The sequence below is a fragment of the Enhydra lutris genome, unplaced genomic scaffold (genome assembly GCF_002288905.1).
Source record: "Enhydra lutris kenyoni isolate GAN:26980312 unplaced genomic scaffold, ASM228890v2 scaffoldscaffold14, whole genome shotgun sequence".
Classification (NCBI taxonomy): domain Eukaryota; kingdom Metazoa; phylum Chordata; class Mammalia; order Carnivora; family Mustelidae; genus Enhydra; species Enhydra lutris.
Window position 1 is genome coordinate 7,974,298 of NW_019154098.1, and position 23,464 is coordinate 7,997,761.

The following is a 23,464-nucleotide window of genomic DNA, read 5'->3' on the forward strand; positions in this document are numbered from 1 at the left end:
TGGTCCACGGCCCACGGCCCGAAGCTTTTACAGCCACCTTACTGCTGTGCCTGGTGCTTCCAGGCTGCCAAGGGGGCTGGTTAAAGCTGAGGGCTGAGATCCCCACAGCAGGCAGATTCTTGTCTCTTCTTCTCTCCTGATTCTTGGCTTGTGCTATTGTGGGGTACCAGCCAGACTTCAGAGTTGAGTAAGGTGAGTCTCTTCCCTTGAGCAGCTGAGTGTCTGAAAGGGGCACAGCGAGGTGAATAGATAACAGAAGTTGGCAGAAGGGCCAAACCCGTGCAGCGGGGGCAGGAGAGGACCACGTGTCTGTGGAGTACATCCTGGTGGGCTTCCTGAGGAGGGGGCCCGAGCTCCACGTCTAAGGGTGACTTGGCATTTGTGTGTGTGGAGAGAAGGTGAGATAGGCATTTCCTTCATGATGGTTGGGGCACAAGCCTGCAGGTGCGGTCAGGTAGTGAGAACAGGGGTCGCATGGAAGACAAAGGCCTCGTGTCCCTCAGGTGCTTCTTTTCATGGCTGTCACTCCATGGGGTCACTGCTGGAAGCAGGTGCTTGCCTGGCTTTCCTTCGGAGCAAGACAGCCGGGATGATGGGAGAAAGCCTGAGGGGACGCGCAAAAGCAAAAGTGATGTGTATTCAGCAGGTCCGATGGAATGAGCGTGGGCTAGTAAGTTCCAGAAACTGCTGTCTTAGCAGGAGTGAAGTGGTGCCAGAGTCCCAGAATATAATCCCTTATCTGTCTGCTGTTCTGACAACTGTTCTGAGCTTTTTATTAATGTGGCTGATGACCCTTTACTCTCTGGGGTGTTCTGAGATTTAATTAGTTCTTGGGCAATTTAGAATAGGTACTTGAGAATATTAGTGCAGCGTTAATTATAAATGAGTGCATATGAGTTAATTTCTTCAAATGTCTGATTGCCTGTACGCTTAACTCTTCACCTGCCCTTGGCCGAGTCTGCTTGCCCGGCTAGAGTGTTAGTACCTGTAGGGGCTTTTGGAAGGCCCGTGGGGAACTCAGCGATACAAATGCGAACACGGATCCCACTGCTGAGTGTGGGGTCGGAAAATGGAACAGTGTCCCTCCCAGAGGATCCCCTCCGAGACAGGAGCGGATGGGGAACAAGGAACAAGGAGATCTTTGATCAGAGGGGTTTAGTTTTTCTTTTGAGGTCAGAGGAGCTCATCAGAGGTAAGGGTGTGTGTGTGTGTATGTGTGTGTGTGGTGTGTGGTTAGGGGTTGAGGAAAATGGGAATATTTTTGAGCTTCTGCCGTGGGTCATTCATGATTTGTGAGAAGTGCTGAGTGCGTAGGCGCTGTCCAACTGCTGGGCACGTGGTTGTTGCTGGCGATGTGACAGTAAGGAAGACAGTTCGTGCAGCAAAGTTGTTCAGAGCTTCCGGGTCCGGGCAGAATAATCTTAGCACTTCGTGGTAAGTGTGAGGAGCACCTGTCAACGTCACAATGAATTCTGAAGGGTGTGCGGAGAAGCTGCGGGGGAGGCAGCCTGGGAGGGCAGGGTGGTGGTCAGGGATGACTCGGGCTGAGGTTGGAAGGCCCCATGGGCCTTGGATTCTGAGGAGAGGGGTGGAGGTGGAGGGGAGGGGAGGGGAAGGGGATGGGAAGGAGAGTGCCAGCCCTGGCAGAGGCATCAGCCTCCCTTAAGGCTCCCTGGCCATACGTGGTCAGTGGGACATGGTGTGGTGGTCTTGATGAGGGTCCACGTATCTGAATTCAGCAGTGGCCTTGGAAGTAGAGGGAAGTGGCCGTATTCGAGAGCTCTGATTGCCAGGGCCTGGGCAGAGGTTAGAGTGGGTGGGAAGCAAGAGGGAGGGAGTGGGAGCAGGTGTTGGTGTTGGCTGGGGTGCTGGGGTGGAGGATGGGTCCTGCCAGTCTTGAGAACCCAAGGAAGAAGCAGGTTTGGGGAAGAGAGGACTTGTTACTTCTGGTCGCATGTGGACTTTGGGGGACTGTTGGTGTCCCAGGGATGTTATCTGCGTGGATTGGAGCCCTAGGCTTGGGGCCACCCTCTGTAGAGGGCCCAAGTGGATGGGGCATCCACTGGGCAGAGGTTCCCGAGGCCCCTGCTGCTGAGCGTGGGGAGGGACAGGGAGAGCAGGAGGCTGCCTGTAAGGGGGAGCAGGACAGGCAGGCTGGGAGGTGAAATGAGTGGAAGCTAGGATAGGGGCCGTTGGTCTTGGGAACGTGGCTCATGCCAACCTGCCAACAAGATGGGGGTTGGGAAGCGGAGTCATCTGGGGGTGACTGGAAGGATCATGGATGTGGGCTGGAAGCACATGGCGTGCTTGAATTGGCAGCTTGACGGTTGAGTAAGGGGATCCTGTATTAAAGGTTTAGGTCCTCTGGGAAACTGGACGGTGGGGTCACGAGATGTTGCTAACACCCTGGGTATAGAGGCAGTCGGGGGAGCGGTCCCCGGAGCTCCAAGGGCTAGTGGGGGTTAGAGCATGAAGCAAGCTCATATGAGTCAGCAGGTGGGGACCCGGGGTGGACCGCCCCTGCCCCGTCTCCTGCCGCTGCCGCCAGTGGCCAGACCCCAGGGAGGCGCGAGGGCTGGGGAGCTCCTGTGGGAGCTGCACAGCTGGGTGAAGGTGGGGGGCTCGAGGGGACTTCCTAGAACACTGTGGGGCTCTGAGCTTTTGCTCATTGCCCTTAGAATGGAACAGATGCTTGGTCTCCACCCCTGAAGTGATTCTGCCTCTGGTTTTGTAGTCCGAGCACCTTCCTGCCTATGCAGGCCCCAGGCCCTGTCGTAGACGTGGGGCGGGGGCGGGGTCCTCAGCCCTGAGGCCGCGCACACCCATCTGTGAACATGTGCTTCTGCAGCAGGCTCCGCATTCCGCTTTGTGTTGTGCCATTGCTCTTAAACTCCGTCGTGAAAGGAGATGAAATGTAAGGAGCTCCGATCGTGTGCTGGGCTTGAAGAGCAATAACGCACGGACGTCAAGAAATTAAAAGTCATAGTTCCCAGAATGTCAGTGATTCGGCGGAACGCACGAGTGGGGGACTGGGGGAGGCCGGCGCTCGGGCAGCTCTCTTGTCCGGGTTTGCAGCGGACTGAGACTCGAGGCACAGGAAGCCCAGCCCCAGGCCCGAGGTGGGTGTCAGCCCCACGGCTGCATACGCGTCCCGAGGGACGACTGTGCGTACTTCGCCGAGCTGCCTTCCCCTGCTCGAGCTCGCAGCATCTCGCTCTGCACGTGCAGACCGCACACTCAGAGAGCTCCGGACCGACGCCGCTCATGCAGCCGGCCTCTGCCGTGGCCGCTCAGAGCGACCATCTGGTTTGGAGTGTAGTTGACCCAGCCCGGCCTCGTGCACACTCAGCCGCCAGTGTTCAAGCTGTTCCCGGGGCCTCTCAGAGGTGCTTGCGGCTCAGGATGGACGGGTCGGGGGCGGGGCAGCGTGTCGAGGGGGACCCCAGACGCTTTAACCAGAGAAGTCACGCCCCTTTATCGATTGTTTATGTTGAAACTGCTTAAATGATTCAGTTGAAAAGTGTTCTGGGGCTAAAAGCATCGCAGAAGCGCCCTCCTCGCGCAGTGAGGGTCACACTGGGATTCCGTGACCTCGGGTCCCTCCCTCAGGCAGGTTTCCGCTGTCCATCTCACTGAAATCACATCCTGTTTTCTGCTGGATCAGGGGCCTTTTCTAGAGCTCAGTGGAGTTATTTTAGGCTTCTAGTACAATTTGAAGACAAAATACTACTTTAGAATTAATTGTGTAATTATCACCCGTAATTGTGTAATTATCACACAAAGCAAGATATTTGGACGAGGGTTTCCCTTAAGAAGAGCGTGTAGAAGCCTTGAAGGGTGGCCCGGGTGCTCCCTTCCCCCAGCTGCCGCCAGCAGCTTTGTTTTCCACACGGGCTGCTGTTCGTTCAGAGACACCGGCTGGCCGGCCTCTCCTCATCAGGCACGCTGTGTAGGCCCAGGGGGTCAGCTGGGCAGTCTCTGAAACAAGGCTGAGTGGGTTATCCCAGCGTAGTGGGTGTCAGCCTGGTGTCAGCATCCTGCCGTCACCAAAGAGCCACCTGTAGTTCGCCTTGTGTATTGCCAGAGACCTTCGTCTGTCTCAGTGCAGGGAACATGTCGGCCTTTCCCTGTGTGACTGCAACCCAGACTCTGGTTTTCTTCACTGCCCAAGAATTGCCTCTCCCTGGCAGGGAGCTGGCTGCGGAGCAGGAGCTCTGGGCATGCCACTGACCAGCCATGGTGGGATTGTAAGTGCTCGGCTCCGGGTGCAGGGGGCTGGTGTGGCGATCAGGGTGGCCAGCTGTGTGGCCGATAGCGCAGTGGGTCTTAGTCTGGCAGGCAGGTGGGGGGCACGGGCGGCTGTTGGGAGCAGATGGCCTCTTGCAGGGCCTCCACAGAAGGTACCCTGAGCAATGCCAGCCTGCCCCCCCTTGGCCTTCCGCATCGACGACCCCTGTTAGCAGTGGGCTAGAGGAAAGAAGTTCAGGGGCCGTGTTTGCGTGCCGAGGTACGCGAGCGCCTGTCACCCAGCTGCTTTCCCCGGGGACAGAGCAGAGGGCTGGCAGTGCAGATCACTTCTGGGCCATCTGTCCTCTCAGCCGTGGACCTGGGGGTTCAGGTGGGTCCTGTACGTGGACTCAGTGTAAACTTCTCTCCTGCGCCCAGCAGAGGCAGGAGGGGGCGGTGGGAAGCCCTCGCTCTAACACAGACGGACGCGGGTGTGATGTTGGGTCTGCCGCCTACCGGGGAGGGTCTCTCAGTCCTGTCGCCTCTCCCCCTCACTGAGCCCAATCTTTAGGACGGGCTGAGGGACAGAGCAACTTCATAAGCGCCCGGGGACCGAAGGAGGGGGTGACATGTGTAGCATGCTAAGGGTTGGGGCAGTGGTCTGTGGGTGAGCTCCAGAGCTCTCTGGGGGTAAGAGTGGGCCTGCTTCTTCCCTGGGTCCCCACAGCCAGCACCCAAGGGGCCTCCATTCATTCTCTGTTTAATGAAAGGCTGACTTTCCCGCCTGCTGAAGTGTGAGGTCCTGGCGGCTCACCACTTGATTGAGTCCCTAGGTTTCCTGCAAAGTGGACTAAACCCTGCCGTGCTTCACGGCACTCCCATCACTGCAGGGACCAGACACAACCGAGCCATCAAGTAAGAAAATAAGCCACATCACAGTGACTGTCCTTATCAGTAGGAAATGATTGTGTGAGTTGTGTTTGTTAGATCGGAACTAGAGCACTCGAGTCCACACTGAACATTTGGACCTGCCCAGCTTCTAAGTGCCTGATTATCTTCTAACGTACTATGTAATTTACCTGTTTATCATGTTTTAAAGATACTGAATGTCCCTACTAGCAGTACATTCCAGGAAACATGGATCTTTCTCTGTTTGGTATGCACAGTGTCCCCAACGCCTAGGATGGTTCCTGGCCCTCCATAAGGGTCTGTGGAACGAACCGTGACTAGTAGAGAACCAGTACATCCTTAGTTCTTTGAAAATATGAAGGAAATATTTATTTCTTTTGTGCAAAATGATGTTTGATTTAAGAAGGACGGACCCTGAAAAGATCCGGAAATAGGAGGAGAGTGAGACGTCCGTTTACAAAGAGAATGTTTTATTAAGTGGTAGAAAATTACTGTTGAACTTGCTATTATAGAGAAATTCTGTTTTCAGAAGAGCAGTGCTTGACATGAATACCTAACCAGAGCGAGGAGGGTAACCGGCAAGCAGGCTGGCAAACTGGAGAGACAGGCTTTGAAGTCAGACCCACAGTTGTCTTGGCCCTTCGGAGTCATAGCCAAGTAGAGCCAAGTGGAAATAAAAGTGAACGTGGCCGCAGAGCTTGGCGGTTTAATTGGCCTCGGGTTCCAATAGTGTTGTGTCTGGAGCGAGCGTGGCCAAAGGACAGACAGTCGTGGGAGAGTTTGGGTGGCAGATGTGGACAGAGGGCCGGGACTTCTCAGGGGAGGGTCCTTAGGAGGTCAGTGCCGATTATTACTGCCACAGACTGGACACCAGACAACCCCACCCCCCCACCGCTTTGCTGCAGAATTGCCATGCATGTCCCATCCAGAAGCTCTGGGGAGGAGGCTGGAGTGGAGGGAGACCAGAGACTTAAGCAGCAGCAGCCTGGGGGGAGGCAGGGAGACGCTCAGGTGTGCGTCATGCCGTGCTCCTCTTCTGTTGTCACCTTTGCCCGAGGTGAAGAGGGGCCGGTCTGGTCACCCTGGAGTGTGGCTGTCTGCACAACACACTTCACCTTGCGTTTCCTGGAAGGCTCGCGGCAGTGGGTTTGCGCGTGGTGGTCATGGTCGAGATAGTCGAGACTGCCTATGGTTTATTCTTTAAAGCCAACTTAGTAAGTCAGAGCTCAGGGGGCTCTCACATGTGTCCAGGCCAGACAGCTCCCAGCAGGTCACCTCAAGCTGTCTGTGGGGAATGGGAGAGGTCTGTGTTCCCAGACCAGTTGCCCGCATAGACTGCTTGCCTTTGAGTTGGGGGTGTGGTGGTAACGGCCTGAGGACAGGCAGCTGTGCAGTGACTCCCTGCCACCATCTGCCCCTCCACCTTTAGGATCACTGACTCCGCGGTGGTCCCTGGACTTTCTTTGCTGTTGCTTTCTTGGCCTCCTGCTGTGTCATTGCCCAAGACATTTTAAATTGTAATTGTTGCTAATGCTGGTGGAGCAAGTTGTGTTAGGTATTTGCTCACTTGGCATGGCAGGGGTGTTAAACGTCTTAAAAGCAAAGCTGAATCCAAAGCAGGATATCTTGGGAAGGATTCAGGTCCTCTGAGCAGAGGAGGAGGGCTGTGTTCCTTGTAGGGACGCATGGGTAAGGGTCTCCCTCCCATTGCTCTCCACGGAGAGCTGAGCTTTTGTCCCGGACAGAACCTGTTTTGAGAGGGACATCAGAAGGACAGCCCAACAGATGACGAGGGGACAGGGCTGGGGAGGCTTGTGCCTCAGGATCGCCTCTGGCTACCGACTCTGTTTCTTCTACAGGAGCCTGCTGTGGTCTGAGTGTTTGTGTCCCCAGGCCCCTTCCTCCCCTGGCACAGATTCCTGTGCTGAAATCCTGATCCCCAAGATGATGGTATCAAAAGGAGGACTGTTTGGGAGATGATTGGGTCTGGAGGGCAGAGCCCTCGTGAATGAGGCCCCAAGTACCCCCTCACCCCTTCCTCCACGTGAGGACATACAAGAAGGTGCCAAGAACCAGGAAGCCGACTCTCTCCTGGCCCCAGGTCTGCCTCAGTCCCGGAATTCCAGCCTCCAGAGCCGTGGGGAACAGACTCTGCTGTTTGCAAGCCCCTGGTCTGTGGTGATCTGTGGCAGCCGCCCGAGCTGACTCAGACCGTGTCGTCAGGGTGGACTGTGAAGGCAGGTGGGTGAGAGGAGTCTTGAGGGCATGGGACCGTGTCCCAGGTGTTCCCAGGACAGGGTGGAGGCGATGGGTGTTTAATGTGTGTGGGGACTTGCATGTGAACTGTGTCATTTCATCTTCAAAGCCGTCTTTGGGGCCCATGCCATTATTTTATTTTTTTCTGAGGGATTTTATGGAGGTGAAGTAGTTTTCCAAAGTCCCACTGGATGTGGTCGGGTGGAGTCTGGCCCCAGGCCCCCCGACACTGGGGTGCAGGATGTCCCCACCACCTCTGTCCTGTGTCCTCCAGCGGGCCCTTTGTGGCTCACCAGCAGCCTTGTGCAGGGCACACACTGGCACCCGCCGCGGAGCTGTTAGATTTCGGATGGAAAAAGAAACGAAGAGGAATTCAGGTGTTAGCTGGGATGAGGTGGAAAGTTTAAAAAGTCAGTAACTCAGCAGAAGCAGGCGAGTATCTACAGTGTGTCTGGGCAGGTGCGATCAGCAAGCCTCGGGAAAGCGCGCACCGGTAGGACGTGGGGGCTGAGCCCACGAGACCTTTCAGTAGAGAAGAGACGTCTTCGAAGAGTACAGAGATGGGTCCGGTGAGGCTGCAGGGAAATTCAGGCACAAGCAGAGCTGGTCAGGTGTCCACGTGGGAATGAGCACAAAATCACCAGCAAGGCTTTTCTTCAGCTCTTCTCCCTTTCCCTCCATTCTCCCTCCTTTCCAAGGACAGATGTTGAGCACCTACTGTGTGCTCCTGCCATGGCGGGGCATGAAGACTCGGTAGTCGGTACTCGTGCCGGCTGTGGGAGAGCCGGGGGACTATCAGGAGCTTGGCTCGCAGGAGCGCTGTAGACGACCCCTCATTTCTCTGCGTCGATGCCTGTGTTTGTAGCCCAGAGTCTCTGGGTGGCATTGAGGGTCACTGTGGGCTGTGTCTGCCTGTCTTTCTTCACCCTCTCAGCTCTCAGCTCTCGCCTCTCACGCTTCATGTTCTACCTGGAATGATTTGCTGCTCCCTGAACGCACATGCTGCTTTTCCCGTGGGAGCTTTGTTCTATCCGTGGTGCTCCCTTGCTGAAGGGACCAGGTCACACCATCTCCAAGAATCATTTCCAAGGCTGCTGAGGACAGTGCTTGCCATGTGGTGCCTGAGTCAGTGGGAAAAATTTGCACGGAGACTGCAGAAGCTCTGGAGAAGGGAGTGCAGCTGAATGGGCTGTGGTTCCACGTTGCATGAGGCCACGGAGAATCGAGGCAGGTTGTGTATTTGGGGCAGTCTTTTTTTTTTTTTTTTTAAAGATTTTCTTTATTTATTTGACAGACAAAGATCACAAGTAGGCAGAGAGGCAGAGAAAGAGAGAGGAGGAAGCAGGCTCCCCGCTGAGCAGAGAGCCAGACGTGGGGCTTGATCCCAGGACCCTGGGATCATGACCTGAGCCGAAGGCAGAGGCTTTAACTCACTGAGCCACCCAGGCGCCCCTGGGGCAGTCTTTAATGGAAGGCGTCTTAGCATCTGTTCCCCTGGATGTGGCCGTGGCTGTGGACAGTTTCTGGGTGATCCCAGGAGGCAGGAGTGAAGGAGTGGGGAGGTGAGACAGGGAGGGAGGAGAGCCGAGGCTTCGTTATTGGCTCACGGCTGCCGTCAGCAGAGGTTTGACTCTTTGAGGATCCTGAAGCTTCAGAATGACTTCTAGAAGTGTCCCCCAAGTCCGGAGCCCAGAGCTGTTACATGCTGGCTCCCATCCCTCATTGATGAAGGCTCGGCCCCCATCATATTGAGCCGTCTTCACTTCTGGGCTCAGCGGGGACCCCGAAGGGCACCGTGTACAGCAGAGGTGGGATGCTGGAGGGCATGGTCAGTGTGAGCTGTCCCCTGGAGCTGCTGCTGGAGGGGGGCAGGGGCCGAGGGGACACAGCCAGAGCCTCACTGGCATTTCTGTTGGGGGGTGGTCAGGACTGCACAAAGCACAAACTGGACTTTCAGGCCGTCTGGGAGGGAGGGAGGTGCAGAGTGATCTGTCGCCCAGTGTCTTGCTCAGAGTTTCCCTTTACTGTCCCCTATTGCTCATTCCCCCGGCCTCTCTTGTCCCTGCCCCCGTGCTTTCCACGGCCGGGCTCCTCCAGTGAAGCGCCATCTCCCTGTGAGTCAGCCTGAGAGTTCAGAGACGCAGAGGCTGCCCAGTCTGACTCCCAGGTGGTGCAGTCTTCCCACAGCGTCACAGACGGGATCCGAAGCTTCCTTGAAAACTGTCTTTGGAGATGCATCATTAAAGACTACCCATCTCTCCTTGGACAGCTCTCACTGCTGGAAATTTCTTTCTCTGGCTGAAACCCGTCATGACTTGTGCCCACTGGTTGCAGCTGGGTTTCTCTGAGCACAGCACAGCAGGTCTTGTCACCTAGGACGGGCCCTTTCTCTGCTCCAGGCTTGTGCTAGGCGTGCAAATAACACGAAGACGTGGGCCCACCCTCCAGGAGATCACGGCATGGTGAGGAGTCTGAATAGAAAATTGCAAAGCAACGTGAGAAGCCCAGCCATTGATACGGTGATCTGTTGGCACATGTGTGTGCGTGCGTAAATCCATGTGTGTGTGTTTGTCTTTTGGAAAGGCAGGGTACGTGGGGGTGAGGGTGTTGTGTGCAAGGTGAATGTCCTGGGTGTTTGGTCAGCTTGTCATCCAGGGTTGTTCTAGCCCCAGGGAGTGAGCAGATGAGTAGTGGTGGGCACGTGTGTGGGAGGCTTTCTCTTGATGGGTCAGGGGTCCTGGGAGAGAGGATTTATGGCAGATCCCCAGAGGACTTTATCTAGTCCTTTCTCCTTATGGAGATGGGAGGGAAGCCATGGAAGGGCTTTAAAGGGGGCCGGGACAGGGGCATGTTTCAATTTTGAACTGACTCACCCTTGGGTCAGGCCCTAGAGTGGTTTGGAGAGTGTAATAGTCAGGACAACGTAGCAGAGACACCAGCGGCACGTGTGTTTGAGCATGAGGATGGCTGTTCTTTTGGGTAATGGGGTCTCAGGACCGGCGGTTCCCGGGTGGGCTCAGTGGTGTAGCTGCCTTCAGGATCCCGGGGTCCGCCTTTCCCTTTGAGACCCTCAAGGCATTGACTCGTCTTTCACTTTGATCTCTTGTAGTTTCTGGGTGTTTATCTCAGTTCCGAGCAGTGGACATGGTAAAGTCCGGTTGAAGAAGAGGGGGGTTTCTTTCTTCTTAGGGAGGAAAACTGCTCCCAGAAGCCCCCTGGCCGCTTTCAGCTTGACCCCATTCACTGCACCGAGGGTCTGTAGCCCCAGCTGCTGGTGGGGGCGGGGTGTGGGCTGGGACCGGCAGTGTTCTCTGTCCCTGCAGCCGGGCGGCACCACCCTTGAGGAGGCACGGGCACCGGCCGTGGGTTCGGTGGCCGAAGCGTGAGCCCTGTGGGCGGAGAGGTGGCATTCTCACCCCGTCTCCTCTTCTCCACCCTGGGACAGCTTAGGCTCTTCCAGACCTTTCTTGCTCCCGTCCATCACCCTCACGCAGCCTGCTCTTCAGCGCCTTCCTAACTGACATACGATGCCTACAGCAAGGTCAGGGTCCCGATTGTCCAGGGCCTGGCTGTGAGATCCCTGCTGCTGACGCGGGCTGCCGCCGTATGCATGCGTCTGGCTTTAACCCGGGTTCAGCTCACGGCAAGCTCAAATTCTCAGGGCCCTGGTTTTTTTTCTTTTCTTTTTAATGTGAACGTATCTATTCCTGCTATATCGCCCACATACTGAATTGTATACCTGAGTGAGTTCTTTTTTAAAGTGGAAAGTCATTTTAAAATAAAAAAAGAATCCCTCGACGTGTTGTTTCTACCTCTTCAGAGCGTCCAGTATATTCTACTGTAGGTGCTTCTGCGTGCGTACCACCCACTGTCTAGGCCCCATAAAGAATTCCGTGATTCAAGCAATGTGTAGACTTCTTGAGATGTTTTTAATATAGTCACCACAACATGATATAAAAAAATCCCCCCATTAGGCATAGTGCAAATCCAGCCTCACAGAATGTGAGCCCTAGTGACGACTTTGCAGGTCACTTGTTTTTTCCTGTTCCTTAGCCCTGCAGGACTTGTCATGTTCCTCAAAGGATGGACCTGTGTGGTGGTCCTTGACTTTCCCCTTTGGCCTTGGAGAGTAGTAATGCACAATTCATCTGATTCATGCTCTCATCTGCTAATTTTTCTATTCAGTTCGGTGTTAACATGTTTCATGCTCACACTGATTGCCTAAGGACCCTTTCCAGCAATTAAATTCTCTAAGACTGTTTCCACCGGGTCTGCATATGTTGCAGGCACCCCCTCATTATGGAGACAAGCACCAGAAGACGTCATCGGTAGAACACAGAATGTTAGTGTATGTTTTGATCAATCCTCCCCATTAGCCACTTGTTTTCCTAGCCTCATCTCCAGAGAGCCTTCCTCCCACCAGGAGGCCTCCCAGAGAATTTGTGCTTCTTCATTTTATCTTGTCGCCACCCCAGGAGTTGGTCCGTTATTGTGCGGGTCTGGCAGTAGGCAGACCTGAATCTTGGCAAGCACAGACTTCCCGAGTTGCCCTAGGCACTCTCCCTTTGGTTTCTCCAGTCTTCTCTAGCTTCTGCCTTCTTGCTGCGCGGTTCCAACTTGACCTGTGCGATGCACCCTCCTCCCCACCAGTGCTCTCTGAACCCCACTGTCCGTCTGCCCGGCTGCGTGTCCCCCACTGCACTGTAATGAATGGTTCCTTCTGCTTGTCTGACGTTCCAAAGGGGTGACTCTTGGGCAGTTTCTTTCAGGTTTGTGGTTGTGATTCTAAGACAGAAAACGCCTTTCCCCCTCCTCCCCGGTACTTCCTTCGGGGTCTGGAGCAGCTGGCATTCAAGGGATCACTTGCACTTGTATTCTTCCCTTTCTGGTCTTGGAGTGTTTCTTAGCCCTCAGGCCACTGCCACGTCTAGCTGTGTGAAGTTAGCATTGTTCCTTCTGTGGCTGACACATCCATCCTTTTGCGTGTTGATGTCTTTTGAACCCACTCAGTTCATCCTCCCCAGTGGTGGCACGGGTTCGAAGCATGGATGTAGGGTTGCCCCTCTCCCACATAACATGTTCCAGTGGCTCACCCCTGCTTCCCACAGCGGCCAGGGAGGGCTGTGGGTCAGGGCAGCCTCACACATGTGCTTGGCTCTCCCATTGTTTTAAGATTTTTTTAGTTGAGTGTCAACCTTGAAAAATCAGAAGGTTTCATTAAAAAAAAAATAGTCTGGATTTTCTGTCCTCTTTGAACAATCAAGAGATCCGGTGACTTTGTCCTCAGCCCTGACAGGGCATCCCTGACTGGCACTGGGGCCTGTGCTCTGTCCCTGGAGCCCCACTCAGCGGCTTTGCCCACCCACGTTACTAGCCTGGTGTCCGTGAGCACTGCAGTCAGGGATGGAGGGTCCCTGGCTCTCCAGGGCCCTCAGGCCCTCTAAGAGTGGGCTGTTACTCCCTGCCCCAGTTTTATGTTTACCTCCCCGCGTCTCTGTGAAGCTGTTGCTATGCAGCAGGCAGAACTGATGGTTTTCGATTCTTCCGTCGCTCCTCATTTCTGTTGGTGCACAGCTGACTGTCCTTGCCCGTCTCTCCCACCAGACTGCAGGGCTTGTAAGGATGGGGTCTGTGTCTGTACCTTACCAGCCTTTATAGCCACCGTGGAAGGTAGCTAGTGGTTGTGGCTTGAATGGTTCTTCCTGGGCTGTAAATCTCAGAGACCATATCTTCCGTGGTGGCTCCGCGATCTGGCAGGCTTCGAGAGACCCAGGTGCGGAGTTATGCCTGCTGTGGCAATGCCCCAATGGTGGCCCTCGGCCGCGGTGCGGGAACTACTTACTGAATCAGACGAGAGCCCGAAGATCCAAAACAATGCTGAAAGTGAGAGGCCCTCACAGCAGTGAGGACCGCTGTGTATATATTACCTGTAGGGATGTCCTCTACTGTCCCATGAAAAGGTCATTTGCAATCTCCAGTTCGTCACTGATCTAAAAGGACACTTGATGCATCTAGGTACTGTCTGCTCTTTAGGTGATGAATCTGATCTTGAACTGGAAAGGAAGTATAAAGAAGATGATCGAGAAAAGACCCCCAGGAGGCCGCGGACACAGAGGACAGAGAAAGTCCAGAAGATCCCCTCAGGAAAGGAGGCCGGGCAAGTTTCTGGAGTGAAGAAACCCATCATAAGTGTGGTTTTAACGGCCCACGAAGCCATTCCAGGTGACCACAGCAAGCAGGAAGGGGCAAAAGAGGCATCTTTTAATGAGTCTGTATTAGGCAGCCTGACAGTTTGGACTGTGTGGTCCCGGGCAGCTGGCTCACCGATGGGGTCCCACACTGGCTACCCATTTGTGTGACACCATGGCGGGCCCGTTCCTGCAGTCCTGTTGCGGATAGCGTCTGAGGTGGGGGTGGTCCTGTTGCTGCCATAGGCCCGATCGGCACGTTTCTTTCCTCTGCTCCCCTGGCCCAGCCCGTGTCCCGGGGGTGCTTACTGCCCTTGGCGGTGGGGCCCCTGTGGGAGACAGACCCGCTCCGTCCAGATGGATGTCCCTGGTCCCCAGAACCCGCACTCTCATGGTCCCTCTGCCCATCTTTAGTAGGCTCATCACATATTTTAGAATATTGGAGACTTTGGTCTCCCTTTCCTCTCACATAAAATAGAGTGGAGATATTATACTACCTTTTTAAAAAAATGTCTTTCAGGAAGGGATACTTTAGACAAAAAGCAGTTTATGATAGTGGGTTACAAAGTATTATGATGGTTTTTTTCCTATCCACTTGGTGTGATAGTTGTCAAATAATATTTAAAATCAAGTGCAGGATTTTAAGATTTTAAGAGCAGCTACAGCCTTTGAAGCACCTCTTTTCGATGATAATAGTAGTCACTCCTTATTCAAAGTGGAAATGCCGGTGAGTGCCTCTTTATACGTCAGTGCAGAGTAGGATGATCAGTTGGAAATAAGGTATGGAAAAACACGTGTCTAGAACTTTCTGGAAAGTTGCTGTGTCTGCCTCAGCTTACCTCAGGGTGGTGTTGGCCCGGGAAGCAAAACCTTGGAGAGGGAGTGGCTGTTGTTCTTTGCCATCTCTAGAGGTTAGCAGTAACGTCTTTAAAATTGACGGCAGTCCTTTGAGCTTTCTGTAGGTGGGGGCAAATGTGTAATTGATTCCTCTGCTATTCTAGAAATGGGGTAGATTGGAGCCTTTGCTTAGATGCACGTGTGTGTGCTCGTGTCCACTGCTATACAAGGTCTTCGATCATTTGCATCCTAGAAGTGCACAAGCAGCGGGACCTTTTGAGTTTTTCCACTCCACACCCTTCATCTGCTAGGGCGGAAACAGGCCCCCCCGATGGTAAGGTCATGTCGTATGTGGGACTGGACCCCGGCAGCTGGGATTCCTGTTCACAGCTGAAGCCATGGCTCCGTAATCTCGTGATGCAGTTTTCCATTTACTCAAAGTGGGACACAGGTGATCCTGTGGAAAACCTGGGAGTAAACAGGTGTATATATGTCCCCGTCTTCTGTGTTTTTTTTTCTTAATAGATCAGGTGACAATTACCCCAGAGGATTTTTGTTTGTTTTTTTAAAGATTTATTTATTTACTTTAGAGAGAGAGGGCAGGAGGGGCGAATCTCAAGCAGACTCCATGCTGAGTGCAGAGCCCTATGCGGGGCTCTGTCTCACCACCCTGAGATCATGACCTGAGCCAAAACTGAGAGTCGGACGCTCAACCAACTGCGCCATTCAGGAGGCCCAGAAGGACGTTCTGCTAGATTCTCTTGCCCTTCCCCTCCACAAACACACACAGACACAGACACAGAAGTTAAATGTGTGAACTGCAGGAAAACCCATACCTTGCCAGGGCACCACATTGTGAAGACACACACTTCTGGGACGGGGCTCCTGTGTGTGTGTGGGGGGGTCAGAGCCCCCCGTGGCGCCTCTTTAATGCGGGGCGCCTTGTACCTTCATCTCAGGTGCTACCAAGATCGTTCCAGTGGAGGCCGGGCCCCCGGAGACAGGTGCTTCCAACCCCGAGGCCACCACGGCTGACCTGGCACCTCGGAGAGGGTACCAGGAGTATGCCATTCAGCAGACACCGTATGAACAGCCCATGAAGTCCAGCAGGTAAGATGTCTGTCTGTGTGCCTCCAGCCGGAGCTAGACTCCAGTGATGGCCGTAGCGGGCCAGAGGTCCAGCATGTTAGTTTGTAGGGACTCTGTTTGCAAAGTGAGTTGTGGAGGACATTGGTTTCTTGATTTAATCTAGGAGTCAGACCCTCCGTTTTGGCTCTTCTGTGTTGACTGAGCCTGTATCACATGAGAAACACATGGCAGGTCCACATGCTTTTGGAACTGAGAACCAATTGGCTTCATGAAGGCGGAGCGTTTTAGGCTAACGTGTGTTCAACCTCGATAAAAGAGGAGTAAACAAAGGCGTTAGTAAATGCGTTTTTAAAGCTGCACATACATGGTGAGAAGAAAAATCCCCTGCCCTCCATACTTTTAAAAGTAACACAAGCATCCTGTAGAAAGTTCCAGCACTCCAGATGATGTAGGGTTAAAGTCATCCACAGTTCTTCTTCTAGAGGTCACTACTATTGATAGTTTGGTCATAGGCCACCATAACTTTTTCATGATACACTAAAATATAGCCTTTTAATTTTGTTAGTGTTTTCTAATACAAAATAGCAAATGCACTGTTAGCAACTTTTTTTTTTTTTTTTTTGAAAATCTTTTCCAGTACCTATTTTTTAACAAGCATTTGCTATGGGATGGCTGCACTATAGTTTCTGTAGCCGTTTTTTTTTTCTGATGGACGGTGCCGCTCTCAAGGTTCTGCCACCTTCGTCTTTCTGTGCTCTTCACGACTTCCTGTGGCAGAAATTGCTAGAGTTGAAATTGCTGTCTCAAAGGATATGAGAACTGAAAACTAAGCAACACTGTGAACTGCCCTCCAAACACATTGGGTCAGTCAACACCCCATGGTGAATGAGTAGTTAATTCTCCATACCCTCCCCGGGTCTCCGTCTCAGCTGTGATCAGTGCTGCCCAGGTGGCTTAGCAAACTGATCATCTGAGCTCTGCAAACATTTTCCCAGCTGAGAGGAAAGACAATGAAGATGCCAGTCACCGGTGGGGTTCACCTGTTTCTCGAAGAGGGGAAATGAACTGTTCTTGAAAAGAGCATAGCTTTTGGTGCCAAACAGACCTGGCTTGGCTCTAGACTCTTCTACTAGGGCTCAGCTCAACAGATTAAATGCCTGTTACGTGCCAGGCCCTGGGGAGGAGAGGAACAGGACAGACGCGGGTGTCGTCTGGATGAAGTTTTACTCTATTGGATTTGACACAAGTGGGTTTGCCTCTGAGCTTCTGTTATGCCAGGCATAAGATTGTCTCTCGTACACTCTGACTTCTTTTAGTGGTGAGAATAAATGATAAAATATATGTCATGGGGATGCTTCGTTAATTTGTAGCCTCAACCCTGTATGCTTGCAGCTATGAGCAACGGAATTTATTGATGAAGTTGTAAAAATACTCATTCCTTTGGCAAAACTGTCATGGAATTAAATTTGAAGATATTCTGGTCTCCAGTTGATTTGTAGACCTTAGGTAACTATCTGCGTACTCTTCCAAGGTCTGCTGGGGGCGGATTCAGCGAACTGGTCATCTAGGAAACAGGCAAATGGACACAGTATCCAAACAGCTGATTTAGGCTGTATTCCAGTTGTCATGTGTTCTGCCAACACTTTATAGTACCAGTTACAAAACAGGGAAGAGACTTTATTGTGCACGATGATTTTGCTTTGTAAAATGCAGATACAAATTTCTAGGTTGCAGCAACATACCAGGTAGGCTCTCACACAGGTAGGACATGAACTGATTTTATGGAAAATTTTGGAAGTCCAGGAAATTATAAGAATAAGCATCATTTGTAATCTCACTACTGTATTAGAGTCATTGTTAATATTTTTAATGTATCTCCTGCCAGCCCTTTTTGAGCCCATGTATTTTATGAAATCAAGCTTGTATTTTATAATGCAGTTTTGTGTCTTGCTCTTACTGCGCAGTCACGTTGCACGCGCGTTCCTGCGTTACTCGGGTCATTCACGGTCCTTCTGTAGTGACCTGTTACGTTGCGATGAGGATGCTCTCTGATCCACGCAGTTCCTCACACCGTAGCCGGTGAGGTCTGGTACAATGCCTGTCTGGTTGTGCCCTTCAAGGCCGCAAGGTGTTAGGAGAACTTGGCCTGCGGGACCTCCTGGGGCCGCCACTTCTCCAGCTTTGCCTGCTCATCGGCTGCCTGTGGTGTCCGGGCTCCAGCAGGTGCCCTCGCCCTCTGGACCCCTTGTACTTCTCTGCTGTCTCCTTGCAGGTGACTCTTCCTCCTTCTGGATGCTTCCCCTGTCCCTGGCTTGCTTAACTCCTAATCATCCTTAGCTGTCTGCTCAAATGTTCAGTGCTCAGGACAGCCCGCCCTGCCCCCGAGACTGATCAGTCTGCCCTGGTCTGGGTTCAGAAAGCATCATTCTGTTTTTTCCCATCCCCACAGGGAGGTTGTGGTCCCTACCTGCCCATTTCTATGGTGGTTATCTGGCCCATCCCTTCCTCTGGAAGGTGGGCTCCAAGAGACCATGAGTTGTGTTTGTTTTTGTCTCTATTGTGTCCCCAGCGCCTGGAGTCCTTTCTTAAATGAGTGACAGAAGTAGAAAAAATAAACGTGCAAGCAAACTAGTTCCTTATGTTGGGACCTGTGGGCAGCTTTCCACTCTTAACAAGGCTGTGAGAAGTTGTGCACTGAGCACCTTTGTTCCAATTTTGTGTGCTTATCTTCCAGTAGATTCCCAGACGTCGGATAACCACGTCAAGGGTCTGACCTTTAAGAGCTCTGCCTGATCACTTTCTAAAATGCAGGGGCGAGAGTGGCTCTCTCCCTGCAGGGGAGCTCCCGGAGTGAAATGACACAGCAGTCCTGTGGACGCTGCGCTCAGTTCACGGTCATCGCGAGCCAGGCTGGTGCCTGACAGCCCGGTGCAGGCTGCTCTGCATCTTCATCACATTTGTTATCCTTGGCGGGAAACTGGGCACCGTGGGCTTTATCAGGTATTTGCATAATGATACAAAAAAAATAAATGAGAGCAAAAGAGTCTCCTAAACCATTTAGAACTTGCATTAGAGGAGAAAATACTGTGATTTGTTTATTTAATTAACATTCTGAATCCAGGGTTTCTTTCTCCACTCTTCTTTATACCAATGAAATCTATCACCTTCCGGGTTTCTTTGTCATTTGAGAAAGATCCAAATTAGTTTCCTGAAATTAGCCTTGGGTTTAGCATGCAGGCATAGTACTGACTTTCAGATTTGAATATTTTAATTACATTATGTGAACGGTACCCTCTGGTGTTTATGAACTACGATCGATTTAAGTATTTTTAATTTAAAGACAAGGCAACCCGTGTTGATCAAACACAGTTGTATGGATAGTTCCGTAAATATAGACTTCACAGTTATGGTGGATACAGCTTAATGGTGTCTGATTAACAGTGCTAAGTGGTGATCAGTGTTTCCAGGACCTTCGTGGACAACCTGGACATACGTCCAGAGGGACCAGTTATAGAGGAGAGGAAGCCTCACCGGCCTGTCTGGTGCGTCTGCCAATTCCTGTCCTTGCTGCCTGCTGCAGTACTTCGGTGACGGTCATTCTCTGATTCCAGAAACAAGGCAGGGCTGTACTGGGGCACTGGAAGCCCCGTACAGGGGGCCTTCTCCCTGCGTGCGGTCACACCAGGGAGGGCAGTGGTGGGCGTGGTGTTTGCAGGCCTCAGAGAGGATGAGGAGCTGTGTGCAGGCTCTAGCGGCTCAGTCCACTTGGGGTCCAGTCCTGGCTTCACTGCTTACCCGTTGTATAACCTCGGGCAGAGACTCTGTTTTGTCATCCTTACGATGGGTTTAACAGTAGGGCTGGGAATAAATATGTAGCATGGGCTTGGTGTACTACCTGCTCAGTAATTGAGAGCTATTCCGAGCATCTCATACACGTTGCCATATTGAAAGGGAAAGGATCCACAAGGCAGACCATGCTTTTATTCTCCATCCCGGACACAAAGTCTGACACAGGGCCTGAAACACATCGGCAGGTACTCACAAAGGACAGTCATTGATAAGTGACTAAACGAGGTTAACACATGACAGTTGAACAGTAGCCCTCTCTGCCCCGTGTGAGCGCTGAACTAGCTGTGGGGAAGGGGGAGGACAATGGAGACTGGGGCATCAGCTCTGTTACTGATGACGTTGTGGGGGACGTGGCGGGATGTACATCAACACATGCCCCCCCCAGCCCCAAAGTCCTTGACTGCTGCTGGCCAGACCCACGCATGCCTGCCTAGCTGAGCACGTGCCCCCACCTCTGCTCACTGGCAGACCCTTTGTCGCCAGGAGGGCAGACGCGGAGCTCAGCGCACCACAGCCAGGTCCCTAGTCAGAAAGGCCAGTTCACTTGCCCTGGGAGGACATGGGGATGCGGGTCTTTCACTGATGAGTGGCAGCGAAGTTGCAGCGGGGCCCCCCTGACAGCTCGTTGAAGGAGCAGGCACGTGTGGATCGTTGCAGCTGGACAGACCCGAGCAGGTCGCATCTGGTCTGACGGAGCCATCGGAGCTCATCCCATAACGACTGGTCACGTAGCCGGAATACGTCCGGGTCAGCTTTGTGGGGGTCAGCTTTGGGGCACAGCTGGTTGTTGTGTACATTGTGAATGACGCCTCCCTCTTTCCTCTCTCTCTCCTCTTGCCTCCCTCTTCTTTTCCTGCAAGCCTCAGCTCAGCTCCTTCAGCCTTGCCCACCTGCCCAGTGCAGGTTGGATGTCTCTTTCTCTTTGTCCCCCGCACGTGTTCCTGTCCACACTGGCCACGCGGGCGTGCAGCCACGTGCTCACCTGTCTGCTCTCCCCCAGCCAGGGGGACCCTGAGAGCAGGGACCCACACTCGGCCCCACCATCCTGCTCAGGGCCATTTAGTTGACCGTGAGCCTTTGGTGTTTGGTTCCTAAGAAGGAATCCGAGGTCCTTCGGGAGGTGCAGCGTCCCAGCGGTAACGGTGCTGTCGTCTGTTTCTAGGCTCGGGCCCACCCAGCTCAAGATCTTCACGTGTGAGTACTGCAACAAGGTCTTCAAGTTCAAGCACTCGCTGCAGGCCCACCTGAGGATCCATACCAACGAGAAGCCCTACAAGTGCCCGCAGTGCAGCTATGCCAGCGCCATCAAGGCCAACCTCAACGTGCACCTGCGCAAGCACACCGGCGAGAAGTTCGCCTGCGACTACTGCTCCTTCACCTGCCTGAGCAAGGGGCACCTCAAGGTGCACATCGAGCGTGTGCACAAGAAGATCAAGCAGCACTGCCGCTTCTGCAAGAAGAAGTACTCGGACGTCAAGAACCTCATCAAGCACATCCGAGACGCGCACGACCCGCAGGACAAGAAGGTCAAGGAGGCCCTGGACGAACTCTGCCTCATGACCAGGGAGGGCAAGCGGCAGCTGCTTTATGACTGCCACATCTGCGAGCGCAAGTTCAAGAACGAGCTGGACCGTGACCGCCACATGCTGGTGCACGGGGACAAGTGGCCCTTTGCCTGCGAGCTCTGTGGCCACGGGGCCACCAAGTACCAGGCGCTGGAGCTGCATGTCAGGAAGCACCCCTTTGTGTACGTCTGTGCCATATGCCTCAAGAAGTTTGTCAGCTCCATCCGGCTGCGCGCCCACATCCGCGAGGCACATGGGGCTGTGCAGGAGACCGGGGTCTTCACCAGCTCCATCAACCAGAGCTTCTGCCTCCTGGAGCCTGGCGGGGACATCCAGCCCGAAGCCCTGGGGGGCCAGCCGCTCACGGAGGAAGAGTTGGTGTTCCAGGGGGGGACTGAGCCCAAGGGGGCGGCTGGCCCGGGAGATGCACAGCCTGGGGAGGGACGGAAGGAGCCGGAAGCCCCCGTGGAGGAGCCTGTCCCACCTGTGCCCTTAGCTGCCCCCCAGGCAGAGAGCGCTGTCCTGCCACCCTGCGAGCTGGAAGCTGCTGTGGACGCTGCGGACCTTCGTTCACACTCGGTGGTTTCCGACGGGTTTTTGCTGAAGAACGATCCCTCCTCTGCCGAGGCTTGTGCTGCTCCGGAGGAGACCGTGGGTGCCCCGTGCGGAGCCTCGTCCCAGTCTCGGGGCCCAGAAGTCCCACCGCTGCTGTTGGAGGCCAGAAGTGCAGAAGCAAACCAGGACACGCAGGGTGCCCAGAGCCCCCCGAGGGTGGGGCAGGAAGCCGCTGCACCCGTCCCCGAGGGACCAGACCCTGATAGGTGCCTCAGGTCAAACCCAGATGAGGCCTCGGACCCTGCTCTGGGAGCGGGTGGAGGGGACCTGGCCCTGCCCCCGTCTGACTCGTGCACACCTGCCTCTGAGCACCGGGCTGGCATCAGCGCGTTCATGAAGATCCTGGATGGTTTGCAGAAGAGACAGATGAACACCGGCTTGTGTGAGAGGATCCGGAAGGTGTACGGGGACCTGGAGTGTGAATACTGTGGTAAGGAGAGGCGGAGCAGGGCATGTAGCCGCTGGAGCTCCAGCCGCGGCTGCCCTGGCTGCACTGGCCGTCCCTGGCTTGCTTTGGGTCGCCTCGTGATTGATTCGAGCTCTTGTCTCTTTGCAAAGCACCGCTGCTAAATGAGCTACCCTTTGTCATCTGTAGGTAGCAACAGGTGGCCTCCTGCGTTACCAGTTTCGAACGTGGAGCCTCTTGGGGACGGCCAGGGGGACTGGACAGTCAGCTGTGCTGTGTGGTCCCATGTGTGCAGTGGTTTATCGCACAACCTCTGCCAGACAGGACCAAAGGAAAATTGCTCTCCTGGCTCATGACAGGTGTAAAGTGTAGCTTCAGCTGTGGCCATGCTGTCCGTGTGGCTCTCTGTCGGGAGCTCCGAATAGAGCCCTTCTGGCTCATGGTGCAGGCCTGGCCTCTGAGTCTCCCAGAGAGCCGGCGGCCCCAGACTTAGGAGGCCCCGCTCTGGCCCGGGTGTCCGTAGAGCATAGAGGCTCTGACTACGCAGGCGCACAGCCGTCCTGGGCACTCTCGTTGGTCCTCAGGAAACACTGGTTCCCCCCGCCAGTTCTGACGTCATGCAGATGTAGCAGCACCTTTAGGTCTACAGCGTCCTGCCTTTGGAAGGTAATTTGCAGACAGACATGAGGAAGGTGAGAAGGGTGACCTGGACAGGCTGGAGAGGGAGCTATATAGAAGAGTAGAAAAAAATCGTAACGGAAAAAATAAAATTCAGTATAAAAGAAATTGCCTGGTTCTCATGTGACGATGTTTTTTTAGGCAAACTTTTTTGGTACCAGGTGCACTTTGACATGCACGTGCGCACCCACACGCGGGAACACCTGTACCATTGCTCCCAGTGCCATTATTCCTCCATCACCAAAAACTGCCTTAAGCGCCATGTCATTCAGAAACACAGTAACATCTTGCTGAAGTGTCCCACCGACGGCTGCGACTACAACACTCCGGACAAATACAAGCTGCAAGCCCACCTGAAGGTCCACACGGAGCTGGTGAGTAGCACAGCCACGCCGGAGTGCGGCGCTCTCTCCCCTTGGTGCCTGGGGCGCTGTCCTGCTTCCTGCACCAGCACGTGAGCAGGCGCTGCGCCTCCCAGAACGCTTCCCCCGGGGTTCCCTACGCAGGGATGGTCTCAGAGGTCGCAGAATGGTTCGGGTGAACAAGCTTCCTCCCTGTGCAGATTTCTCAGCATCAGAGAGAAACTACAGAAGCCCGCAGAGCAGAAATAAAGCAGGAATTTTTTTTTTTCTTTTAAAGATTTTATTTATTTATTTGACAGACAGAGATCACAAGTGGGCAGAGAGGCAGGCAGAGAGAGAGGAGGAAGCAGGTTCCCTGCCGAACAGAGAGCCCGATGCAGGGCTCAGTCCCAGGACTCTGGGATCGTGACCTGAGCTGAAGGCAGAGGCTTAACCCACTGAGCCACCCAGGCGCCCCTAAAGCGAGGATTTCTCAAACGATGT

At 53.8% G+C, this 23,464-nt stretch overlaps 1 protein-coding gene across 1 annotated transcript in view; it reads left to right on the top strand.

Annotated features, from left to right (window-relative positions):
- The window catches only part of LOC111146566 (zinc finger and AT-hook domain containing), a 181,424-nt gene that overhangs the window by 52,958 nt on the left and 105,002 nt on the right, over nt 1-23,464 (top strand). The window contains exons 4-7 of the mRNA XM_022502158.1: nt 13,426-13,614; nt 15,377-15,527; nt 20,518-21,965; nt 22,761-22,993. Coding sequence (XP_022357866.1) covers nt 13,426-13,614; nt 15,377-15,527; nt 20,518-21,965; nt 22,761-22,993 — 2,021 coding nt within the window. The remainder of the gene's footprint in view (nt 1-13,425; nt 13,615-15,376; nt 15,528-20,517; nt 21,966-22,760; nt 22,994-23,464) is intronic.